At 34.1% G+C, this 21,430-nt stretch overlaps 2 protein-coding genes across 4 annotated transcripts in view; one reads left to right on the top strand and one right to left on the bottom strand.

The window, feature by feature from the left end:
• The window catches only part of LOC132724547 (CKLF-like MARVEL transmembrane domain-containing protein 4), a 35,008-nt gene that overhangs the window by 7,774 nt on the left and 5,804 nt on the right, over positions 1–21,430 (top strand). For 2 of the 3 annotated variants that reach the window (XM_060709414.1, XM_060709415.1), the window contains exons 2-4: positions 1,860–1,996; positions 8,667–8,837; positions 11,141–11,239. In XM_060709414.1, the coding sequence (XP_060565397.1) occupies positions 1,889–1,996; positions 8,667–8,837; positions 11,141–11,239 (378 nt within the window). In that variant the 5' untranslated portion in view covers positions 1,860–1,888. Of the gene's footprint in view, positions 1–1,859; positions 1,997–8,666; positions 8,838–11,140; positions 11,240–14,417; positions 14,517–21,430 lie in introns of all 3 variants that reach the window. The other variant, XM_060709416.1, reaches the window with a different exon arrangement.
• On the bottom strand, positions 17,451–18,900 carry LOC132724546 (uncharacterized). Its single transcript, XM_060709413.1, has 2 exons — positions 17,614–18,900; positions 17,451–17,547 (listed from the first exon to the last, which is right to left on the bottom strand). The coding sequence occupies exons 1-2, from the start codon at positions 18,758–18,760 to the stop codon at positions 17,468–17,470; spliced, it is 1,227 nt and encodes a 408-aa protein (XP_060565396.1). The 5' UTR covers positions 18,761–18,900; the 3' UTR covers positions 17,451–17,467.

Genomic DNA, 21,430 nt, shown 5'->3' with positions numbered 1-21,430 from the left:
GAGAATTCACCCCTATTTTTTCAGAGGCAGGGATAAAAGTTTGCATAGAGAAAGAAGGAAAAAGATTAACAAATGCTATAAATTCTCACTTTTCCATAAAAATCCCCCCCCCTTTTTTTCAAATCCTAGTATAGACACTGCCATAGTATGAACATTTTATTGTAAAAATTTCTTACACTTTACCTATATTATGTAATGATGGCTATATGCTATATGTTATGGTTAATAAAATAAGATATTGAATATTTGATATACATAGTTTACACATGCACAAGCGTTTACAAAGAAAGTTTCAATTGAACAATAATAATTCATCTTGAGTAAACAATCCTTTAAAACATCAAAGAAACTGTAAATAAATAATATCTTGAAATTTTGATTGAGGTCAAATTTTGATTTTGTCTTTGTTTTGGTATCCTGAGGAATAAATTTTTCACTAAGATAAAGGCTCCTATAAACAAAGCTACCAGTCAGTAAGTGTGTTTAATAGAAGGTATATATTTTAAGTGTATTTGAGCCACATCATGATAAAACCAACGTAATGGGTTTGCGACCAGCATGGATCCAGACCAGCCTGCGCATCAGCGCAGTCTGATCAGGATCCATGCTTTTCGCTATCAGTTTCTCTACTTGTTATAGGATTTGTAAGCAAACAGCATGGATCCTGATCAGACTGCGCAGATGTGCAGGCTGGTCTGGATCCATGCTGGTCGCAAACCCATTATGTTGGTTTTGTCATGACGTGGCTCAAATGGTAAAACTTTCTCCTCTACATTGATTGAATTGAAACAAAGAGAACAATATTTACAATGATCTATTTGTTTAGTGTATACCTATAAATGTCACCTTGATCAAATAAGGTGTAATCATATCAATATATAACTACTGCGGCCATTGTGTAGTTTTTTTTGTGTGAAAAGCCATACATTTTATAAGTAGAATATGTCATATCATTACAAAAATTAACACATTGTTTACGTGCATATTTTTTAAGTGGCATTCATTGTTAAGTGGAACACTTGATATCAAAGCTACTTTACTAGTGGTTAAAAAAACTGATATTATTTTGATAAGCTGGTATTTCTAAGGCTAAGAAATGTAATTTTTATCTAGTTTCTTGGTAAATTAAAACCTGCGTTTATTATTAAAATAGTGTAAATTTATCTTTAAATGGACTTTTTCCTGTTTTTAAAAACCCTTTCAAACCACAGAGTATAAGATAGTAGCTTTAAGTTGATATAAAAAGTTGATGGTTATAATTGTGTTTAATCAAAATATTTTAGAATAAATGTAACAGATCAAGTTGTAGTGTTTTTTGTTATCAATAATAGAAGAGGGACATATTGATTTTCCCTACTGTGTTCATTTTTGATCAGTCTTTACCATAGTCATAAATAACTTGTCCATTCTTACAATATAGAATCTTCATACTTGAACTTAACATAAGATCTTCAGTACTGTATAATCAGATATTTTCATGAGGGGTTAAATTATGTGAAAATAATTTCATGAAAATGTATGTCCTCCAAAATTAGTTTCACCTTAATGGAAAAGCAAAAACTGTACTTGTATGTCCTCCAAAAGGGGTTTAACCTTAATGGGAAAACTAAAGCAAACCAAGATGTAAAAACAACTTGTTGGCGACGTCGGTGAATGGCAGCGTCTCTTATGGAATGCTTTTTTTTTGGCCTTATTGGAAGGAGCTGTTATTATTAGCAGTTAATGTCATGTTATGTTAATTAGTTTTATTTTTATTCGTAAAAATCAAGTTAACAAATTTGTTTTTATATTTGTGTTTTATAACTTTATGTTAAAAGCATGTGGATTGTGATTTTATTTTCATGATTTCTATTTGACAGGTTAGAGACTTGTATATTATTGGTAAAGGATGGCTACAACATATGAGCAGTCTTCAACAACAACAAGTTCCGAGGGTATAGGGCTTGATAAAGACTATATAAAAACATACAATGGTCTTCTCAAAATTGTAGAATGTGTAAGTATCCATGTTCATTATTGCAGGGTTGATTGCAAAACTGTTACATTTGTATAAGTCTTTTTGTATTTCATATAAGTTGCTGCAGTTTCGCGATCAACCCTAATATTATCTTTATATAAAGATGGTACACTTGTAGAACATGACATTCATACCAGTTCCTATTTTTAGCTCACTTGAGCATGCTCAGGGTGAGCTTTTAGGATCGATGATTGTCCGTCGGCCGTCGTCCGTTCACATTTAGTTGTTAACACTCTAGCGGTGGCATTTTTGCCTCAATCATCATCAAACTTGGTCAGGATGCTTATCTAGTTGATAGCTCGGATGAGTTCGAACATGGGTCATCTCGGATGAAAAACTAGGTCACAAGAGCTTAAAATAGAAAAACCTTGTTAACACTGTAGAGGTCACATTTTTGCCTCAATCATCATCAAACTTGGTCAGGATGCTTGTCAAGGTGATAGCTCGGATGAGTTCGAACATGGGTCATCTCGGATGAAAAACTAGGTCACAAGAGCTAAAAATAGAAAAACCTTGTTAACACTGTAGAGGTCACATTTTTGCCTCAATCATCATCAAACTTAGTCAAGATGCTTGTCTAGGTGATAGCTCGGATGAGTTTGAACATGGGTCATCCTGGATGAAAAACTAGGTCACTGTAGCTAAAAATAGAAAAACCTTGTTAACACTCTAGCGGTCACATTTTTGCCTCAATCATCATCAAACTTGGTCAGGATGCTTGTCTAGGTGATAGCTCGGATGAGTTTGAACATGGGTCATCTCGGATGAAAAACTAGGTCACTGGAGCTAAAAATAGAAAAACCTTGTTAACACTCTAGCGGTCACATTTTTGCCTCAATCATCATCAAACTTGGTCAGGATGCTTATCTAGTTGATAGCTCGGATGAGTTTGAACATGGGTCATCTCGGATGAAAAACTAGGTCACCGGAGCTAAAAATAGAAAAACCTTGTTAACACTCTAGCTGTCACATTTTTCCCTCAATCATCATCAAACTTGGTCAGGATGCTTTTGTAGTTAATAGCTCGGATGAGTTCGAACATGGGTCATCTCGGATGAAAAACTAGGTCACAAGAGCTAAAAATAGAAAAACCTTGTTAACACTGTAGAGGTCACATTTTTGCCTCAATCATCATCAAACTTAGTCAAGATGCTTGTCTAGGTGATAGCTCGGATGAGTTCGAACATGGGTCATCCTGGATGAAAAACTAGGTCACTGTAGCTAAAAATAGAAAAACCTTATTAACACTCTAGCGGTCACATTTTTGCCTCAATCATCATTCAACTTGGTCAGGATGCTTGTCTAGGTGATAGCTCGGATGAGTTCGAACATGGGTCATCTCGGATGAAAAACTAGGTCACAAGAGCTAAAAATAGAAAAACCTTGTTAACACTCTAGCGGTCACATTTTTGCCTCAATCATCATCAAACTTGGTCAGGATGCTTATCTAGTTGATAGCTCGGATGAGTTTGAACATGGGTCATCTCGGATGAAAAACTAAGTCACAAGAGCTAAAAATAGAAAAACCTTGTTAACACTGTAGAGGTCACATTTTTGCCTCAATCATTATTAAACTTTTTAGGATGCTTATCTAGTTGATAGCTCGGATGAGTTCGAACATGGATCATTTCGGATGAAAAACTAGGTCACAAGAGCTAAAAATAGAAAAACCTTGTTAACACTCTAGTGGTCACATTTTTGCCTCAATCATCATCAAACTTGGTCAGGATGCTTGTCTAGGTGATAGCTCGGATGAGTTCGAACATGGGTCATCTCGGATGAAAAACTAGGTCACAGGAGCTAAAAATAGAAAAACTTTGTTAACACTCTAGCGGTCACATTTTTGCCTCAATCATCATCAAACTTTGTCAGGATGCTTGTCTAGGTGATAGCTCGAATGAGTTTGAACATGGGTCATCTCGATGAAAAACTAGGTCACAGGAGCTAAAAATAGAAAAACCTTGTTAACACTCTAGCGGTCACATTTTTGCCTCAATCATCATCAAACTTGGTCAGGATGCTTATCTAGTTGATAGCTCGGATGAGTTTGAACATGGGTCATCTCGGATGAAAAACTAGGTCACAGGAGCTAAAAATAGAAAAACCTTGTTAACACTCTAGCGGTCACATTTTTGCCTCAATCATCATCAAACTTGGTCAGGATGCTTATCTAGTTGATAGCTCGGATGAGTTCAAACATGGGTCATCTCGGATGAAAAACTAGGTCACAAGAGCTAAAAATAGAAAAACCTTGTTAACACTCTAGTGGTCACATTTTTGCCTCAATCATCATCAAACTTGGTCAGGATGCTTGTCTAGGTGATAGCTCGGATGAGTTTGAACATGGGTCATCTCGGATGAAAAACTAGGTCACTGTAGCTAAAAATAGAAAAACCTTGTTAACACTGTAGAGGTCACATTTTTGCATCAATCATCATCAAACTTGGTCAAGATGCTTGTCTCGGTGATAGCTCGGATGAGTTCGAACATGGGTCATCCTGGATGAAAAACTAGGTCACTGGAGCTAAAAATAGAAAAACCTTATTAACACTCCAGCGGTCACATTTTTGCCTCAATCATCATCAAACTTTGTCAGGATGCTTGTCTATGTGATAGCTCGGATGAGATCGAACATGGATCATCTCGGATGAAAAACTAGGTCACTGTAGCTAAAAATAGAATAACCTTGTTAACACTCTAGCGGTCACTTTTTTGCCTCAATCATCATCAAACTTGGTCAGGATGCTTGTCTAGATGATAGCTTGGATTAGTTCAAACATGGGTCATCTCGGATGAAAAACTAGGTCACAGGAGCTTAAAATAGAAAAATCTTGTTAACACTCTAGCGGTTACATTTTTGACACAAGTTTCATCAGACTTAATCAGGATGCTTGTCTAGGTACTTGCTCGGATGAGTTCCAACATGGGTCATCTCGGATGAAAAACTAGGTCACTGTAGCTAAAAATAGAAAAATCTTGTTAACACTCTAGTGGTCACAATTTTGACTCAATTGTCATCAAACTTGGTCAGGAAACTTGTCTAGGTAATTGCTCGGATTAGTTCGAACATGGGTCATCTTGGATGAAATACTAGGTCACAGGAGCTTAAAATAGAAAAATATTGTTAACACTCTAGTGGCTACTGTTTTGATCCAAATATCCTGTTAATTGGTCTGAAAGTTTGTTTTGATAATTTCTAAGTCAAGTTCGAACATGGGTCATCTCGGATGAAAAACTAGGTCACACCACCCAAATATGGAAAAACCTTGTTAACACTCTAGTGGTCACATTTTCGACTCAATTATCATCAAACTTGGTCAGGATGCTTGTCTAGGTAATTACTTGTCAATTTGTTGTCAAATTATACAGGGTTTTACAGTGTTGTCAAGTTATACTGGGTTTTACTTTGTTGTCAAATTATACAGGGTTTTACAGTGTTGTCAAATTACACAGGGTTTTACAGTGTTGTCAATTTATACAGGGTTTTACAGTGTTGTCAAATTTTATAGGGTTTCACAGTGTTGTCAAATTACACAGGGTTTTACAGTGTTGTCATTTTATACAGGGTTTTACAGTGTTGTTAAATTATACAGGGTTTCACAATGTTGTCAAATTACACAGGGTTTTACAGTGTTGTCAAATTACACAGAGTTTTACAGTGTTGTCAAATTACACAGGGTTTTACAGTGTTGTCAATTTATACAGGGTTTTACAGTGTTGTCAATTTACACAGGGTTTTACAGTGTTGTCATTTTATACAGGGTTTTACAGTGTTGTTAAATTATACAGGGTTTCACAATGTTGTCAAAAATATACAGGGTTTTACAGTGTTGTCAATTTACACAGGGTTTTACAGTGTTGTCAAATTACACAGGGTTTTACAGTGTTGTCAAATTATACAGGGTTTTACAGTGTTGTCAAATTATACAGGGTTTTACAGTGTTGTCAAATTACACAGGGTTTTACAGTGTTGTCAAATTATACAGGGTTTTACAGTGTTGTCAAATTACACAGGGTTTTACAGTGTTGTCAAATTACACAGGGTTTTACAGTGTTGTCATTTTATACAGGATTTTACAGTGTTGTCAAATTACACAGGGTTTTACAGTATTATCAAATTATACAGGGTTTTACAGTGTTGTCAAATTATACAGGGTTTTACAGTGTTGTCAAATTATACAGGGTTTTACAGTGTTGTCAAATTACACAGGGTTTTACAGTGTTGTCAAATTATACAGGGTTTTACAGTGTTGTCAAATTATACAGGGTTTTACAGTGTTGTCAAATTATACAGGGTTTTACAGTGTTGTCAAATTACACAGGGTTTTACAGTGTTGTCAAATTACACAGGGTTTTACAGTGTTGTCATTTTATACAGGGTTTTACAGTGTTGTCAAATTACACAGGGTTTTACAGTATTGTCAAATTATACAGGGTTTTACAGTATTGTCAAATTACACAGGGTTTTACAGTATTATCAGTTTATACAGGGTTTTACTTTGTTGTCAAATTTTACAGGGTTTTACAATGTTGTCAAATTAGATTGTTGCCAGATTACACGGGTTCCTAAAGTGTCATCAAATTACACAGGGTGGTGCATTTTTGCCAATTTACATTATGTTTATGTGTTTGCCAGATTATACAGGGTGTTAAAGTGTTAGATATACAATTTATCTCATTATTTTAATAGCTTTAATATCACTTAATGTCTTCATAAACAATGGTTTAAATTGGTGAAAAGTGTTAATGATTTAATTCAACGATAATATTGATTCCACATAGTTGTACAAATACTGTATAGACAGTAACATTGGAACCCCAAGTTAAGCCAAGTATTATTAAATGTACATGCATGCCTACCTGAAATTCAATTTGAATTGTTTTTAGAATGAAAATCGACAACAGCTTCAAGTATTGGAAATATGTAATAATGTTGCACTAGAGGTAAATCCTTCCTTGACAACATGACAACAGACTTGAGAACATATCATTTAATCTTGCACAATGAACAAGGCCTACCTGTTCTTAATTTCAACCCATTTTTATATGCCCGAAAGAATTTCGGACATATTATGTTATACCCCCTGGCGTCCGTCCGTCTGTCCGTCCCTCCGTTAGCAATTTGGTTTCCGGAGCATAACTTAAGTTCCATTTGGCCCACAATATTCAAACTTCATAGGATGATTGTCCATATTGGGTAGAAGACCCCTATTGATTTTGGGGTCATAATGTCAAAGGTCAAGGTCACTATGACCTTAAAACTGAAAACAGTTTCCGGAGCATAACTTAAGTTCCATTTGGCCTACAGTGTTCAAACTTCATAGGATGATTGTCCATATTGGGTAGAAGAGCCCTATTGATTTTGGGGTTACAAGGTCAAAGGTCAAGGTCACTATGACCTTAGAACTGAAAACAGTTTCCGGAGCATAACTTAAGTTCTATTTGGCCCACAGTGTTCAAACTTCATAGGATGATTGTCCATATTGGGTAGAAGACCCCTATTGATTTATTGATTTTGGGGTCACAAGGTCAAAGGTCAAGGTCACTATTACTTAGAAATTGAAAACAGTTTCTTGAGCATAACTTAAGTTCCATTTAGCTCACAATATTCAAACTTCATAGGATGATTGTCCATATTGGGTAGAAGACCCCTATTGATTTTGGGGTCACAAGGTCAAGGTCACTATTACCTTAAAACTGAAAACAGTTTTCGGAACATAACTTAAGTATCATTTGGCCTACTGTGTTTAAACTTCATAGTATGATTGTCCATATTAGGTAGAAGACCCCTATTGATTTTGGGGTCACAAGGTCAAAGGTCAAGGTCACTTTTACCTTAGAATTGAAAACAGTTTCTGGGGCATAACCTAAAGTTCCATTTGGACCACAATATTGAAACTTCAAAGGAGAATTGTTATTTGAAGGAGGTAATACTTTATTTTACTCCCATGTCTTACAAATGCTTCATCTTTACTAAAAAAAAAATCACTTTCGGGCATATAATGCTCCGCCTAGCGGTGCTCTTGTATAACCATGAATTTTGTATGATTAGTAAAATATATGTACATGTACATATCATATTGTTTCTAATTAATGCTGTTCTTTTGATTAGTGCCATGCTACCACATTTTGTAGAAGTAATTTAATACTTTATAGGGTTCTCACAGTAAATTTTATCCATTATGATAAAATGAATAAATTAATTAGAAACAATACATAGAGGATATTGAATGAGTATAGTTTAATACTAAATTTATTGAACAAATTGAATAAAATCATATTTCGCGAGCCTCAGGCAAGCATAATATTGTTTTATTCAACAAGTTCAATAAATTTACTATTGAATCTTCACGAATATAATATTCTATTTATCACACATATGAAATAAGAACAGTAAACTGTTAAAATGAGTGATTTTTCATTGACGCGCCTCCTAAGTGTAACACTAACATTAGCGCCCTTTAACGCTATGTTTCTATATAGCGCGCGCAAATGACGTCACGTCAAAGTGTTATTACACTAGTGTAATATCGTTTTTAGTAAATGGCTTTATTACACTCCTGCGTCACGGTTTATGTGATAAAGAAGTATCCGTTACAAAGTTGCTAAAATTGTCTTTAATTTAGATGGTACATATTTTATATTTCAGGTACTCGACATCATAGCATTTATTTGTGCTAGTATCTATATTCATTGGGGGCCGTATGGCGGAGGATGGGTTCAGTTTGTTACCATGTCTGCATTTATAACAACCCTGCTACTCTTTGGATTTCATCTCTTTAGAATTATTTATAAACTCCCTGGACCCTGGGGTCTCATTGTAAGTATGCATTCCGCTTAAAATATTTTTTTCTTTTGATTAAACCAGTTTTTGTATTGTTGTTATATTTTACAGCCGTTCATAAATATACTGTATATGCCTTTATTGACAGTGTCTATTGTATAATGTAGGAGCTATCTTTTTTTTTAACAATCTCAGACATGTCAAAAATAAACAGCTCTGCATCCAGTACCCTATGCTTTCTGCACTACCTGGTACATCAGATCTTTCAATAAATTTAGACACTTAAAATGTGTTGTAATTTTTTTAATCAGTTACTAAATGTTTAAGTAAGAAAGATAAACTTTGGTTAGTGACAGCCAATTGAAACAAATGACAAATTCTGAATGTAATTTGATTAGTTTGGATTATAATATTATACTCATTATTATAAATTAGAAACTGATATGGTCACAGGAGAAAAAAGGTCTTACAGAATGGCTGTTTTAATGATTTTTCTGAAGATGTTACAGGGTTAGATTTGCAGTTTTTTTCCTCCAAGTTTCAGGACTTAAATCTCAAAAAACTTTGACATCTATTAACTATGTCGTGTATATTTTAATATAGAATAATCTACTATGTTGTGTATATTTGAATGTAGGAGTTAATCTACTATGTCGTGTATATATGAATGTAGGAGTTAATTTACTATGTCGTGTATATTTGAATGTAGGAGTTAATCTATTATGTCGTGTTTATTTGAATGTAGGAGTTAATCTACTATGTCCTGTATGTTTGAATGTAGGAGTTAATTTACTATGTCGTGTATATTTGAATGTAGGAGTTAATCTATTATGTCAGGGTTGTCATTAACATTTTTTGCAGAAGGTTTGTTTTGAACTTGAGGCGGTCATTTCTGTCTTTATCATGCATAACAAAGAGTGTTTTCTTAATTTTGAGGCGGCCCATAATGCATTTGAGACAGGCATTTTGGCCTCCTGCCGCCTCTTAATGACAACCCTGTATGTCGTGTTTATTTGAATGTAGGAGTTAATCTACTATGTCATGTATATTTGAATGTAGGAGTTAAACAACTATAACTTGTATATTTGAATGTAGGATTTAATTTACTTTGTCATGTATATTTGAATATAGGAGTTAATCTACTATGTCATGTATATTTGAATGTAGGAGTTAATCTACTATGTCGTGTATATTTGAATGTAGGAGTTAATCTACTATGTCGTGTATATTTGAATGTAGGAGTTAATCTACTATGTCGTGTATATTTGAATGTAGGAGTTAATCTACTATGTCATGTATATTTGAATGTAGGAGTTAATCTACTATGTTGTGTATATTTGAATGTAGGAGTTAATCTACTATGTCGTGTTTATTTGAATGTAGGAGTTCATCTACTATGCCGTATATATTTGAATGTAGGAGTTAATCTACTATGTCATGTATATTTGAATGTAGGAGTTTAACATCTATAACTTGTATATTTGAATGTAGGATTTAATTTACTTTGTCATGTATATTTGAATATAGGAGTTAATCTACTATGTCATGTATATTTTGAATGTAGGAGTTAATCTACATTGTCGTGTTTATTTGAATGTAGGAGTTAAATCTATTATGTCATGTATATTTGAATGTAGGAGTTAATCTACTATGTCGTGTATATTTGAATGTAGGAGTTAATCTACTATGTCGTGTATATTTGAATGTAGGAGTTAATCTATTATGTCATGTATATTTGAATGTAGGAGTTAATCTACTATGTTGTGTATATTTAAATGTAGGAGTTAATCTACTATGTCGTGTATTCACTCATGATGTTCATAGCAGCGGTGGTCGGCGCCGTGGTACCTTGTTTCATCAGTTGGTGCCACGGTTTGAAAAGTATAGTAAGAAAAAGAATGTGGGGCACCAGAAATTTCCTTTCCCTTTTTGTCTTGTATCCAGATAAAATCGTCAAATTTATAAGTTATGAAATGTTTTGTTTTTTTCTTGCATCATTTTATTTTGGTTTTGGGCTTCAAAAAAAAAAAAAAAAACAAAAAGTTTTGCCTTTTTCATAAAGAAGAAAGAGCCAAAGAGGGATATAGGGGAATTGGCCCCATTGTTTTGGGGTTTTCCTTTGGGTTACATGGTATTTGGGAAAAGGGCCATTTTGTAATCATAAATAAAAAGTAAAGACACCCAATCCATTTTTTTGTGGAAAAAAATTTTTGTTGTTTGGCATATGATTTTATAAAAAATGTTTTTTGGGCCCCAATGTTTTTTTTCAAGAAATTGCATGTTTAGTTAGATTATTGTTTTGATATTATGTTTGCGATTTTGTTTTTTAACGTATTTAGGAATTAATCTACTACGTGTTGTATTCATTGATGATGCTGATTGCTGGAATCGTGTGTGCTGCACGTGGAAACTGGGATGCCAGTATAGGTGCTGCTGCTGTGAGTATGGCACCAGTGTTGCATGAGTTTTATGTGTTTGCTAGATGAGTGCTCTATAGACAGATTTGTTGTGCTGTTACTAACAAACTTTCATCTCTTTTGAATGCACAAAACTGAAATTATATTTTGGGTATTGTCTACACATCACTGATGTTATTTGTTCACTGCATAGGGACAGCATCGTTGTAGTTGTGAAATAATTCTGTGACAAAAATGTTCAGCAGTAGGCATTCTGTTTCACTGAATTTATTATGCCCCTGCTACTGGGGTGTGTGTGTTGGGGGGATATAGATTTGCAGAAATATGAAATAAATTGGAACTAATACCGTTTTCAGTTTTGTGCATTTAACTTTTCAAAACTGTTTCAGATTAGACAAAAAACCCATTGAGTTCTTATTACACTGTTTACATAATAAAGTTGTGAATATCTTAATCTATCATAGAATTCCGGCCGCTAGTAGAAAGGCCAACACACACACACATGCACGAAAATATTCAATAAATGACTGATATATAAATGTATATATTGGTAATTGATGAATATTTTTATCCCCCGCGGAAAACTTTTCGGCGGGGGATATAGAAATAGTCTCCGTACGTCCGTCCGTCCTTCCGTCCGACATTTTTGTCCAGAGCATATCTCTAAAAGTATTTGAGTTATCAACTTGAAACTTCATAGGTGGATAGACCTCATTGAGGAGGAGTGCAGTGCACAAGAATGATAACTCTACCCTGCATAATTTTTGAGTTATTGCCCTTTGTTATTTTTCAAAATTGATTTTTGTCCAGAGCATAACTCCAAAAGCCTATGAGATATCAACATGAAACTTCATAGGTGCATAGATCTCACTCAGGAGGTGTGCAGTGCACAAGAATGATAACTCTACCTTTCATAATTTTTGAGTTGTAGCCCTTTGTTATTTTTCTTACTTAATTTTTCACCTGAGTGAAGCATAACTCAAAAAGTGTTTGACATATCAACATGAAATGTCATAGGTGGATAGATCTTATTGAGCAGAAATGTTGTGCGCAAGAATGATAACTCTTCCCTATACAATTTTTGAGTTATTGCCCTTTGTTCTTTTTCATGCTATTTTGTCCAGAGCTTATCTCAAAAAGTATTTGAGGTATCAACTGGAAACTTCATATGTGGATGGATCTCATTGAGGAGGAGTGCAGTGCACAAGAATGATAACTCTACCCTGCATAATTTTTGAGTTATTGCCCTTTGTTATTTTTGTGCCCCCACATTAGTGGCGGGCATTTAGATTTACCCTTGTCCGTCCGTCTGTCCGTCCGTCCTTCCGTCCGTTCGTTCACTTTTGTGTCGCACGTAACTGAAAAAGTATTTGACCTAGAGTCATGAAACTTTACAGGAATGTTGATCAGCATGTGTAGTTGTGCACCTGGGTATTTTCGTCTGGATATTTTTAGTATTTTCAGAGTTATTGCCCTTGACTCAGTAAAATTTTGCAATTTTCAACTTGTGTCGCATGTAACTCAAAAAGTATTTGACCTAGAGTCATGAAACTTTACAGGAATGTTGATCAGCATGTGTAGTTGTGCACCTGGGTATTTTCGTCTGGATATTTTTAGTATTTTCAGAGTTATTGCCCTTGACTTAGTAAAATTTTGCAATTTTCAACTTGTGTCGCATGTAACTCAAAAAGTATTTGACCTAGAGTCATGAAACTTTACAGGAATGTTGATCAGCGTGTGTAGTTGTGCACCTGGGTATTTTCGTCTGGATATTTTTAGTATTTTCAGAGTTAATGCCCTTGACTTAGTAAAATTTTGCAATTTTCAACTTGTGTCGCATGTAACTCAAAAAGTATTTGACCTAGAGTCATGAAACTTTACAGGAATGTTGATCAGCATGTGTAGTTGTGCACCTGGGTATTTTTGTCTGGATATTTTTAGTATTTTCAGAGTTATTGCCCTTGACTTAGTAAAATTTTGCAATTTTCAACTTGTGTCGCATGTAACTAAAAAAGTATTTGACCTAGAGTCATGAAACTTAACAGGAATGTTGATCAGCATGTGTAGTTGTGCACCTGGGTATTTTCGTGTGGATATTTTTAGTATTTTTGGAGTTATTGCCCTTGACTTAGTAAAATTTTGCAATTTTCAACATGTGTCGCATGTAACTCAAAAAGTATTTGACCTAGAGTCATGTAACTTTACAGGAATATTGATCAGCATGTGCAGTTGTGCACCAGGTATTTTCTTCGTGATTTATTTAGTATTTTTAGAGTTATTGCCCTTCACTTAGAAATTTTTTGCAATTTTCAACTTGTGTCGCAAGTTACTCAAAAAAGGATTTTACATAGTCATTAAACCTTATGGGCAGCTTGCTCAGCATATTTAGATTTGCACCTTGGGTTTCGCTTGTGGATTTATCCAGTATTTGTAGAGTTATTTCCCTTGACTTAGTAAAAAGATTGACAGAACAGTGGCGCGGTGGGGGCACCCGTGTCCTATGGACACATTTCTAGTTCAAAATTAATTTTTGTCCAGAGCATAACTCAAAAGGCCTTTGAGATATCATTATGAAACTTCATAGGTGCATAGATCTAATTCAGGAGGTGTGCAGTGCACAAGAATGATAACTCTACCTTTTATAATTTTTGAGTTATTGCCCTTTGTTATTTTTCATACTTAATTTTTCAATTCAATTTTTTTCTCAAAAAGTATTTGAGGTATCAACTTGAAACTTCATAGGTGGATAGATTTTACTGAGGAGGGATGCAGCACACAAGAATGATAACCTACCCTGCATTATTTTTCAGTTATTGCCCTTTGTTATTTTCAGCCATCAGTATTCACATAGGTTTCAAATCTGTAATCACTATAGCCATCAGTTTTCATTATCAAAAGACCTCTTAAAATGGAATTATTCTGCTCTACTACATATACATTTTTCCAATGAGCAAACACATTCGGCGGAGGATGACCATGTTGACATGGCTCTTGTATACTTAAATGTCATATATGTTTAGGATTTTTGTTCAGATTTTGTTAGAATGATAAACAGTGTAATAAGGATGATATACCTGGGTTGTGACGGTTGTGACGGCTATCTAATGGTCAGAGGTGTACAGGGCTATAATTTAGCTGATTTCCACGAAACTTCACATTCTCCTATATATATTGACCTACTTCTCTATGTTATATACAGGAGTTGATCTACTATGTGTTATACTCACTGATGATGATAATATCCGGTATAGTTTGTGCTGTCCGATTTAACTGGCATTCTTCTATTGCCGCGGCAACTGTGAGTCTTTCTTTATAACAAGTCTATATTTTTACTATACCAGCATAATCATAGTCACAAAATTTTCATAATGTATCGCACTGCAATTATGTACTATGTATATGTATATATGTATAACCCTGTTATCCTAACTTCGTTAGACATGACTGTATTTTCATTGGAAATGCTCGGATTTCATTTCAATGACTATATGAATTAATTGTATGTATTATTATCTTAAAAGGTGTTTTTTTTTTATTTCTTATGGACAAAATAGGAACCTATCTTGCTAGCTGAATTATAGTTTTGATAAATAGCTTCAATTTAATTATTTCTGCTGCTTTTTACTTGCCTCAAATTTTTTTGATTTATCTGAAAGAACATAATAGATAGTTTGATGTTTGTGAGAATATTTGTCAGTTCATCTTGGTTTATTCAGAGACAGATTTCTACCTACATATATTACCTCTTGAAGTGTGCTGTCATAGCTATAATTGTTATCAACACACTCAATGCACTTACTCCGAAATGTTAAAGAATATTTTTGGTTTTTCCCAGCTAATCAGGGGTTACAAACAAATTTTTACAGTTACAGCTTCGAAAATAAGCGCAACAGGTTGACTAACCTATTGTGACCAGTAGTGCACTGTGAAGCTATAGAGGTAAAAGTTTGTTTGTCCTTGGAGATAAGCTTGTAAAAAACCCATGTTCCGGATAATATCTATTCTGTATAAGCACTAAAGGTACATGTAATGGTAAGTTTGAGGGTGAAATTTAACTCTTTTAGTTTGCGAAATTTGTATTATGCCTTGCTTGCAATGTAGAAATTTTCATTCATACATTTTTGTATTTAAAAGTGTTAGGATATCAAAAAGAGCTTTAATTCAGCAGATAACAGGTGAAGAGGTAAAGAGTCGGTGGTGTTTGGAATTGGAAGGGATGGTGGGGGGGGAGAGGGGCTGTATGAACGTGCAAACTTGTCAGGCTTGATACTGATACCATAGGCAAGCTAGCATCATCACTAACTAAACCTATGTTCTTGTTCAAAAAACAAATACTGATAGTCAGTATTGTCACTAACAAAATTTCTGCACTTGTAAAATGACTGACAAAAGGTTGTTTGATGATAGCATCCATTCAGAGTTAAATGAACACTGTTACTTTATTTCTTACTTTCTTATGCATTAAACAAGCTCCATAAAGGTCCTAAAATCTTAGAAAAAAATGAATTATGAAATTCTTAAATGCTTGTAGATCAACTTAAGAACTTTTAACTGGAAAAGAGCAAAACATAATTAAGAATGATACTTAGAAATAAACCCAAAATGATTTTTATTGTAATTCTTAGACAGATATGAATGTCATTTTATATAATAGAAGAATAAAATCTATGTGAGCAATATGCCTGACATTTTACAGATATATGTTAATGGTCTAGACCTATATCAGATCTTACACAAACCGTGAAAATATATTTCAAGTCCCATCATGTCCAAAAAAAACTCGAGATCGATGTCCCTTTTCTACTTCGATAAGGAAATATAAAAGATTCTGGTTTTATTGCATCAGCTCTGTGAATCATAACGTTATTGTGTTAAACAATTAAGATATAGTCATCATATTCAATAAGGAAATATTATATATGAATTAATTGCTATAATTATTAATTTTTTATAAGGAAATTTTCTTATATTTAAAGGAAATTAATGCCAAAATAGATACCATAATTATATTGTGAAATCTCTTTCGCCTGCAGTTTTCATATGAGGTGTTACACATTATCTTGTGTTTGTCTACAAAGTAGAAGTTGTCTACAAATATCAGTTCACAATAAAGTGTATTGTTTGTAAGATATTCAAGGTAATTTTACATTTCACAAAAGCAGTGCAATAGAATGATTCTGGTATACTACAAGATAGATAGATTTATTTCAGTATCATTTAATAACATGGTAAAACAATAAAAACAATATAACATGATTTAGAAATGAAACCAAATCAGGGACATCATACCTAGGATAACACAAGAAAGAGAACTTAATAAAATTATCTTATTTCCATTGTGATGCTAAGATACTGATGGTTTTTGGGTTTATTGAACGCGGCCTTTCCTTGTTGATCTTGTTTATCATATTTTTTGACAAAGAGAGGCTTAAAGTGAATATGACTGTTTTAAATTAAAGAAAGATCATGAATAGTATACGTAAAACAATTTAAAATAAATATATACTAGTTTTGTTTACAGGAAATGTTTTACAATACATGCTGGTATTATTTATGTATGATGATATACAACAATTCAAGGCACTACGATGAATCAGATATTGTACTGTAGCATTGATTGATCTATATACATCATAACACATCATTCTGTAAACATGCATTTATAATCAATTATTTACAAAAGTAACATAATATTGTTTTCAAGCCAGTACAGAAATAACAAAATTGCTGAATAATTAACCATTACCATTGTTAAATTTCATAAATGAGCTTGACCATCTTTCAATCCGGACAAAACCATTTTTCATTGTTTAGGGAAAATTTCAAAATATGTAGTATACTTAACATCACTAATTCCTCGTCATCATTTATTTCATGGTAATGGCATATTTTCATGTCACCAGTTTTAAAATTGGTCAAAATTGGCATATTTTATTCATACACCTTAAAGCAACAAAGTTTTCGTGCAGGCTGATCTGGATCCATGCTGGTTGCAAACGCATTACGTTGGTTTTGTCGTGACACGGCTCTAATATATCTTGACATGAATATGTATTAAGGAAGTGATTCACACAAAGTAGTTTTATCAAATTAGATTTTTAACATAAATAAAACTGTTCTGATATAAAAGTACACTGTGTATGTTGCTAAATTTATCTTGTTATACTACATTCTTTTGAACAAGTTCTAGAATGGCTAGTACTATTAAGAACTGTTGACAGTATTTTGTTTATTAATCTTTGTTCAAGTTTATGACAGTTTATAAATGTGAAGAAAGTCGTTAAAGTGCGCTTGTCTAGGATCACAGCTGTAGTACAGTTTGTTTGTTTCTCCACACCAGCATACAGCATGAGGATTCGTCCCGCCCTGTAACACAACCTTTCCTGTAGAGCAACCTCCACACCAGCATACAGCATGGGGATTTGTCCTGTCCTGTAACACAACCTTTCCTGTAGAACAGTCTCCTGATATTACATCTATAACATTTTTCTCCTTGTCACATACAAAGACAGTACCATCATCTGACAGTGACATTCCTCTATTCTTAGTCATACTATATGTGGAAATCACGTCACCCTGCCAGTTTAATCTTGTGACTGTTTTCAAGTCATAATCAGATACATATATAGAGCTAATGTTAGTTGTTACATAAATTGGGTTTTCAAAAATACCGTTGGCTTTTCCATCAATAGTTGTTAATGTAGTACCATTCATATCAAGAATTTGGAGTTTTGCAGGTTTGGAAATGGACACGACAAGTTTAGCTTGGAAATAGCTGATACCATTACAATCTCCGTCTACCTTTAAACTGCGCTCCGTACTGAGTTTTTTTGATGCCACTGATATAAACAGTATTTCATGTTGTCTATAAAGTGTGACAGCAAGTTCTGTACTGGTAATTTTGGTGATATCCCAAGGTTGTGTACCTAGTTGTAGTTGATCAGTTATAGATTGACTTCTGGTATCTACCATCTTTACAGCTCTGTTATTGTAGTCAGTGATGATAAGAACATCTGGAGTTAGCAGAGTCATCCCTGTTATCCAGCATCGCTTTATCCAGCATGGTTTGTGGAATCCAGAATCTTTGGATGTCTTCACACAGATTTCTCCCTGGAATGAAAATTGCCGAGGATTTATTTGCCCAGATTGAGAATCTGTCAAAGTTTTCTGTTTTACAATAGCCAATGACTTTGTTGCTTTCTTTGTTGATATTGCCTCATTTGGTTTTGAGTTGTGTTCTTGACAGGATGTTGTTCGGTCATAAAGCAGGGTTGTACAGGTGGATGTAGTGGTCTGTTGCAAGGATTTAGGCATGCTTAATGCAACTGAAAGAGTATCTTGCTTGAAACGTTTATGTTTTTTATGGTTTATAAAACAATTCTCGCATAGATGTTCCTTGCAATATGAACAGTATTCATGAGCAGGTACCTTAGTTCCTTCATCATCACAATGTTGGCAGTTATCTTGAAGATCTTCATCTGATGCCTTGGATGTTGTTGATAATAAAAATTGTTTTGATGCTTTCTTTCCTGGGACAGCCATGTCTTACAGTAACTGAAATGTAGTACATGTAAGTTAGATATTTATTTTGTTTATATCTCTATTTTGTGAAAATAACTCAATAAACAATCTAAAATGTAAGTGGTAACTTGCTGAATTATATATTGTTTTCAGTTTGTGGTGAGAGTTGAGCTGTGAATATCTTGAGTGATAAGCTTTAATATTTTTTATCCTTTTTTTAAACGTATGATACTAGTAAGAATATTATGAGTTAATGTACAGAAACATTAATGAATTTCTTAACTACTTTCAACTGTCTCTTGGAATACATGTTTATAGTGACAGGGGCGGTCATAAGACAAGAGAGGTTACTCTGAAAACATTATATTATTGTGAGTTATGCCCCTTTGTAACTTAGAATTTTTTTCGAATGAATTATTTTGAAACTATCAGCGATATCTACATGAAACCTGAAATATTTGCATATCTTGACAAGACATAGTTGCAAGACAAAGGACATTATTCTTATTTTTTTTATTATTTCCCTTATTATTTGTCCGAATATAACATAATTTAATAGCGCTTTTGTGTCATGACCATTATTAATTTTAAGGTCATCAGGTCAAAGGTCGCACATTTAAGTCAGAAATATTTGTCAGCTCAGTAAGTAGAAAAGCAATAAGCGCAAGTTTGTTAAAATGGTTATGGCATTGCCCATGGACAGTGGATGACTCGTATATGAAGAGGTCATTAGGTCAATTTCACAGTGATAATTGGTGTAAAATCCTTGTTCATCAGTTGAAGAAATAAATCTTGGTTTGTGACATTTAGACATTGCCCTATTGAATTTTGTGATCATTAAATTAAAGGTCAAGGTAACAGTGACACCTGTGTAAAATCAATGTCTGCTCAATAACTTGTTTTGGTTTTTGTCTCTTTTTTTTTTCATTTGAGTTTTGGTTTAGACATATTTATTTAAGCTCAATTGCGAAACAAGTTCTTGCAACTTATATTAATAACTTTCAAGTCCGCTTCCTGGAACCAACCAGTACTGGTGTTATATGAAGAAGCATGGTCGTGACCCGAGTAGGGCTCGAACCTGTGATCTCTGGGTTGAGAGGCAGACACCTTTACCACTAGGCTTATTTGAGTTTTGTCATGAGTACATTTTAAAATTGTACAACTAACAACAGTTCAGAGAAATGCTCCTATTTAAAAAGTATCAATGATAACAACATTTAATTATCATGACACGGCGCAATTGTTAGATAAGGGACATTATCACATAATCCGCGGCGCAGGAGTGTAATAAAGCCATTTAATAAAAACGATATTACACTAGCGTAATAACACTTTGATGCGACATCATTTGCACTATATAGAAACATAGCGTTAAAGCACGCTAATGTTAGCGTTACACTACAAACGCGTCATTGAAAAATTACTCATTTTAACAGTTTATTGTTCATATTTTATATATGTGATAAAAAAGAATATTATATTCGTGAAGATTCAATACTAGATTTATTGAACTCCTTGAATAAAACAATATTAAGCTTGCCAGAGGCTAGCATAATATAATTTTATTCAACTTGTTCAATAAATTTAGTATAAAACTACACTCATTCAATATCCTCTATTTATCATTAAAGCCATAATGTTTTGGAGTTTAATCCCAAGTAACTTTTTATACGCCCGTTTGAAAAACGGGATGTATTATGGGAACGCCCCTGCTGGGCGGGCGGCGTCCAATTTTGTCCGGAGCATATCTCCTACATGTATGGAGGGATTTTAATGAAACTTCATAGAAATGTTCACCACTATGAGGAGCAGTGTCGCGCACATGAATCAGGTCTCTAGGTCAAAGGTCAAGGTCACACTTAGAGCTCATTGAAAAATGCTTGTCCGGAGCAAAACTTCCACATGTATAGAGGGATTTCAATATTACTTGGCACAAATCTTCACCATTGTGAGGCGGAGTGTCGTGCGCAAGATTCAGGTCCTTGCGGCCAAGGTCAAGGTCACACATAGAGGTCAAAGTTCAGATAAAAATATGAAGATGTGTATAGGGACGATTTAATCATCATTTTTTGAGGGATTGTAACACAAATGGTCATTATCATGACTACAGGTGTGACACATGTACTTTAGGTCAATATATGCAAGGTCAAGGTCACAAAAGATGGTGAAATATCCAGATTTTGTCTGGAGCATATCTCCTTCATCTATGGAAGAATTTTTATAATACTTTATGGAAATGTTCACCACCATGATATGTATTGCTCCATGCATGATCCAGGTCTCCAGGTCAAAGGTCAAGGTCACACTTAGAGCTCAATAAAAAACGCTTGTCCGGAGCAAAACTTCTACATTCATAGGTGGATTTCAATATAACTTGGCACAAATCTTCACCATTGTGAGGCTGAGTGTCGCACGCAAAATTCAGATCCTTGCAACCAAAGTCAAGGTTACACATAGAGGTCAAAGTTCAGATAAAAATTTGAAGATGTGTATAGGGACCATTTAGTCATCATTTATTGATGGATTGTAGCACAAATGGTAACTATCATGACTACAGGTGTGACACATTTAATTTAGGTTAATATTTGCAAGGTCAAGGTCACTGGAGATGATTAAATATCCAGATGTTGTCCGGAGCATATTTTCTACATGCATGGAGGAATTTTAATGTTACTTTATAGAATTGTTCAC

The sequence above is a fragment of the Ruditapes philippinarum genome, unplaced genomic scaffold (assembly GCF_026571515.1).
Source record: "Ruditapes philippinarum isolate M1 unplaced genomic scaffold, ASM2657151v2 ctg257_1_1_1_1, whole genome shotgun sequence".
Lineage (NCBI taxonomy): Eukaryota > Metazoa > Mollusca > Bivalvia > Venerida > Veneridae > Ruditapes > Ruditapes philippinarum.
Note: the sequence above shows the minus strand (reverse complement) of the source record. Positions and strands in the feature narration are given on the sequence as shown.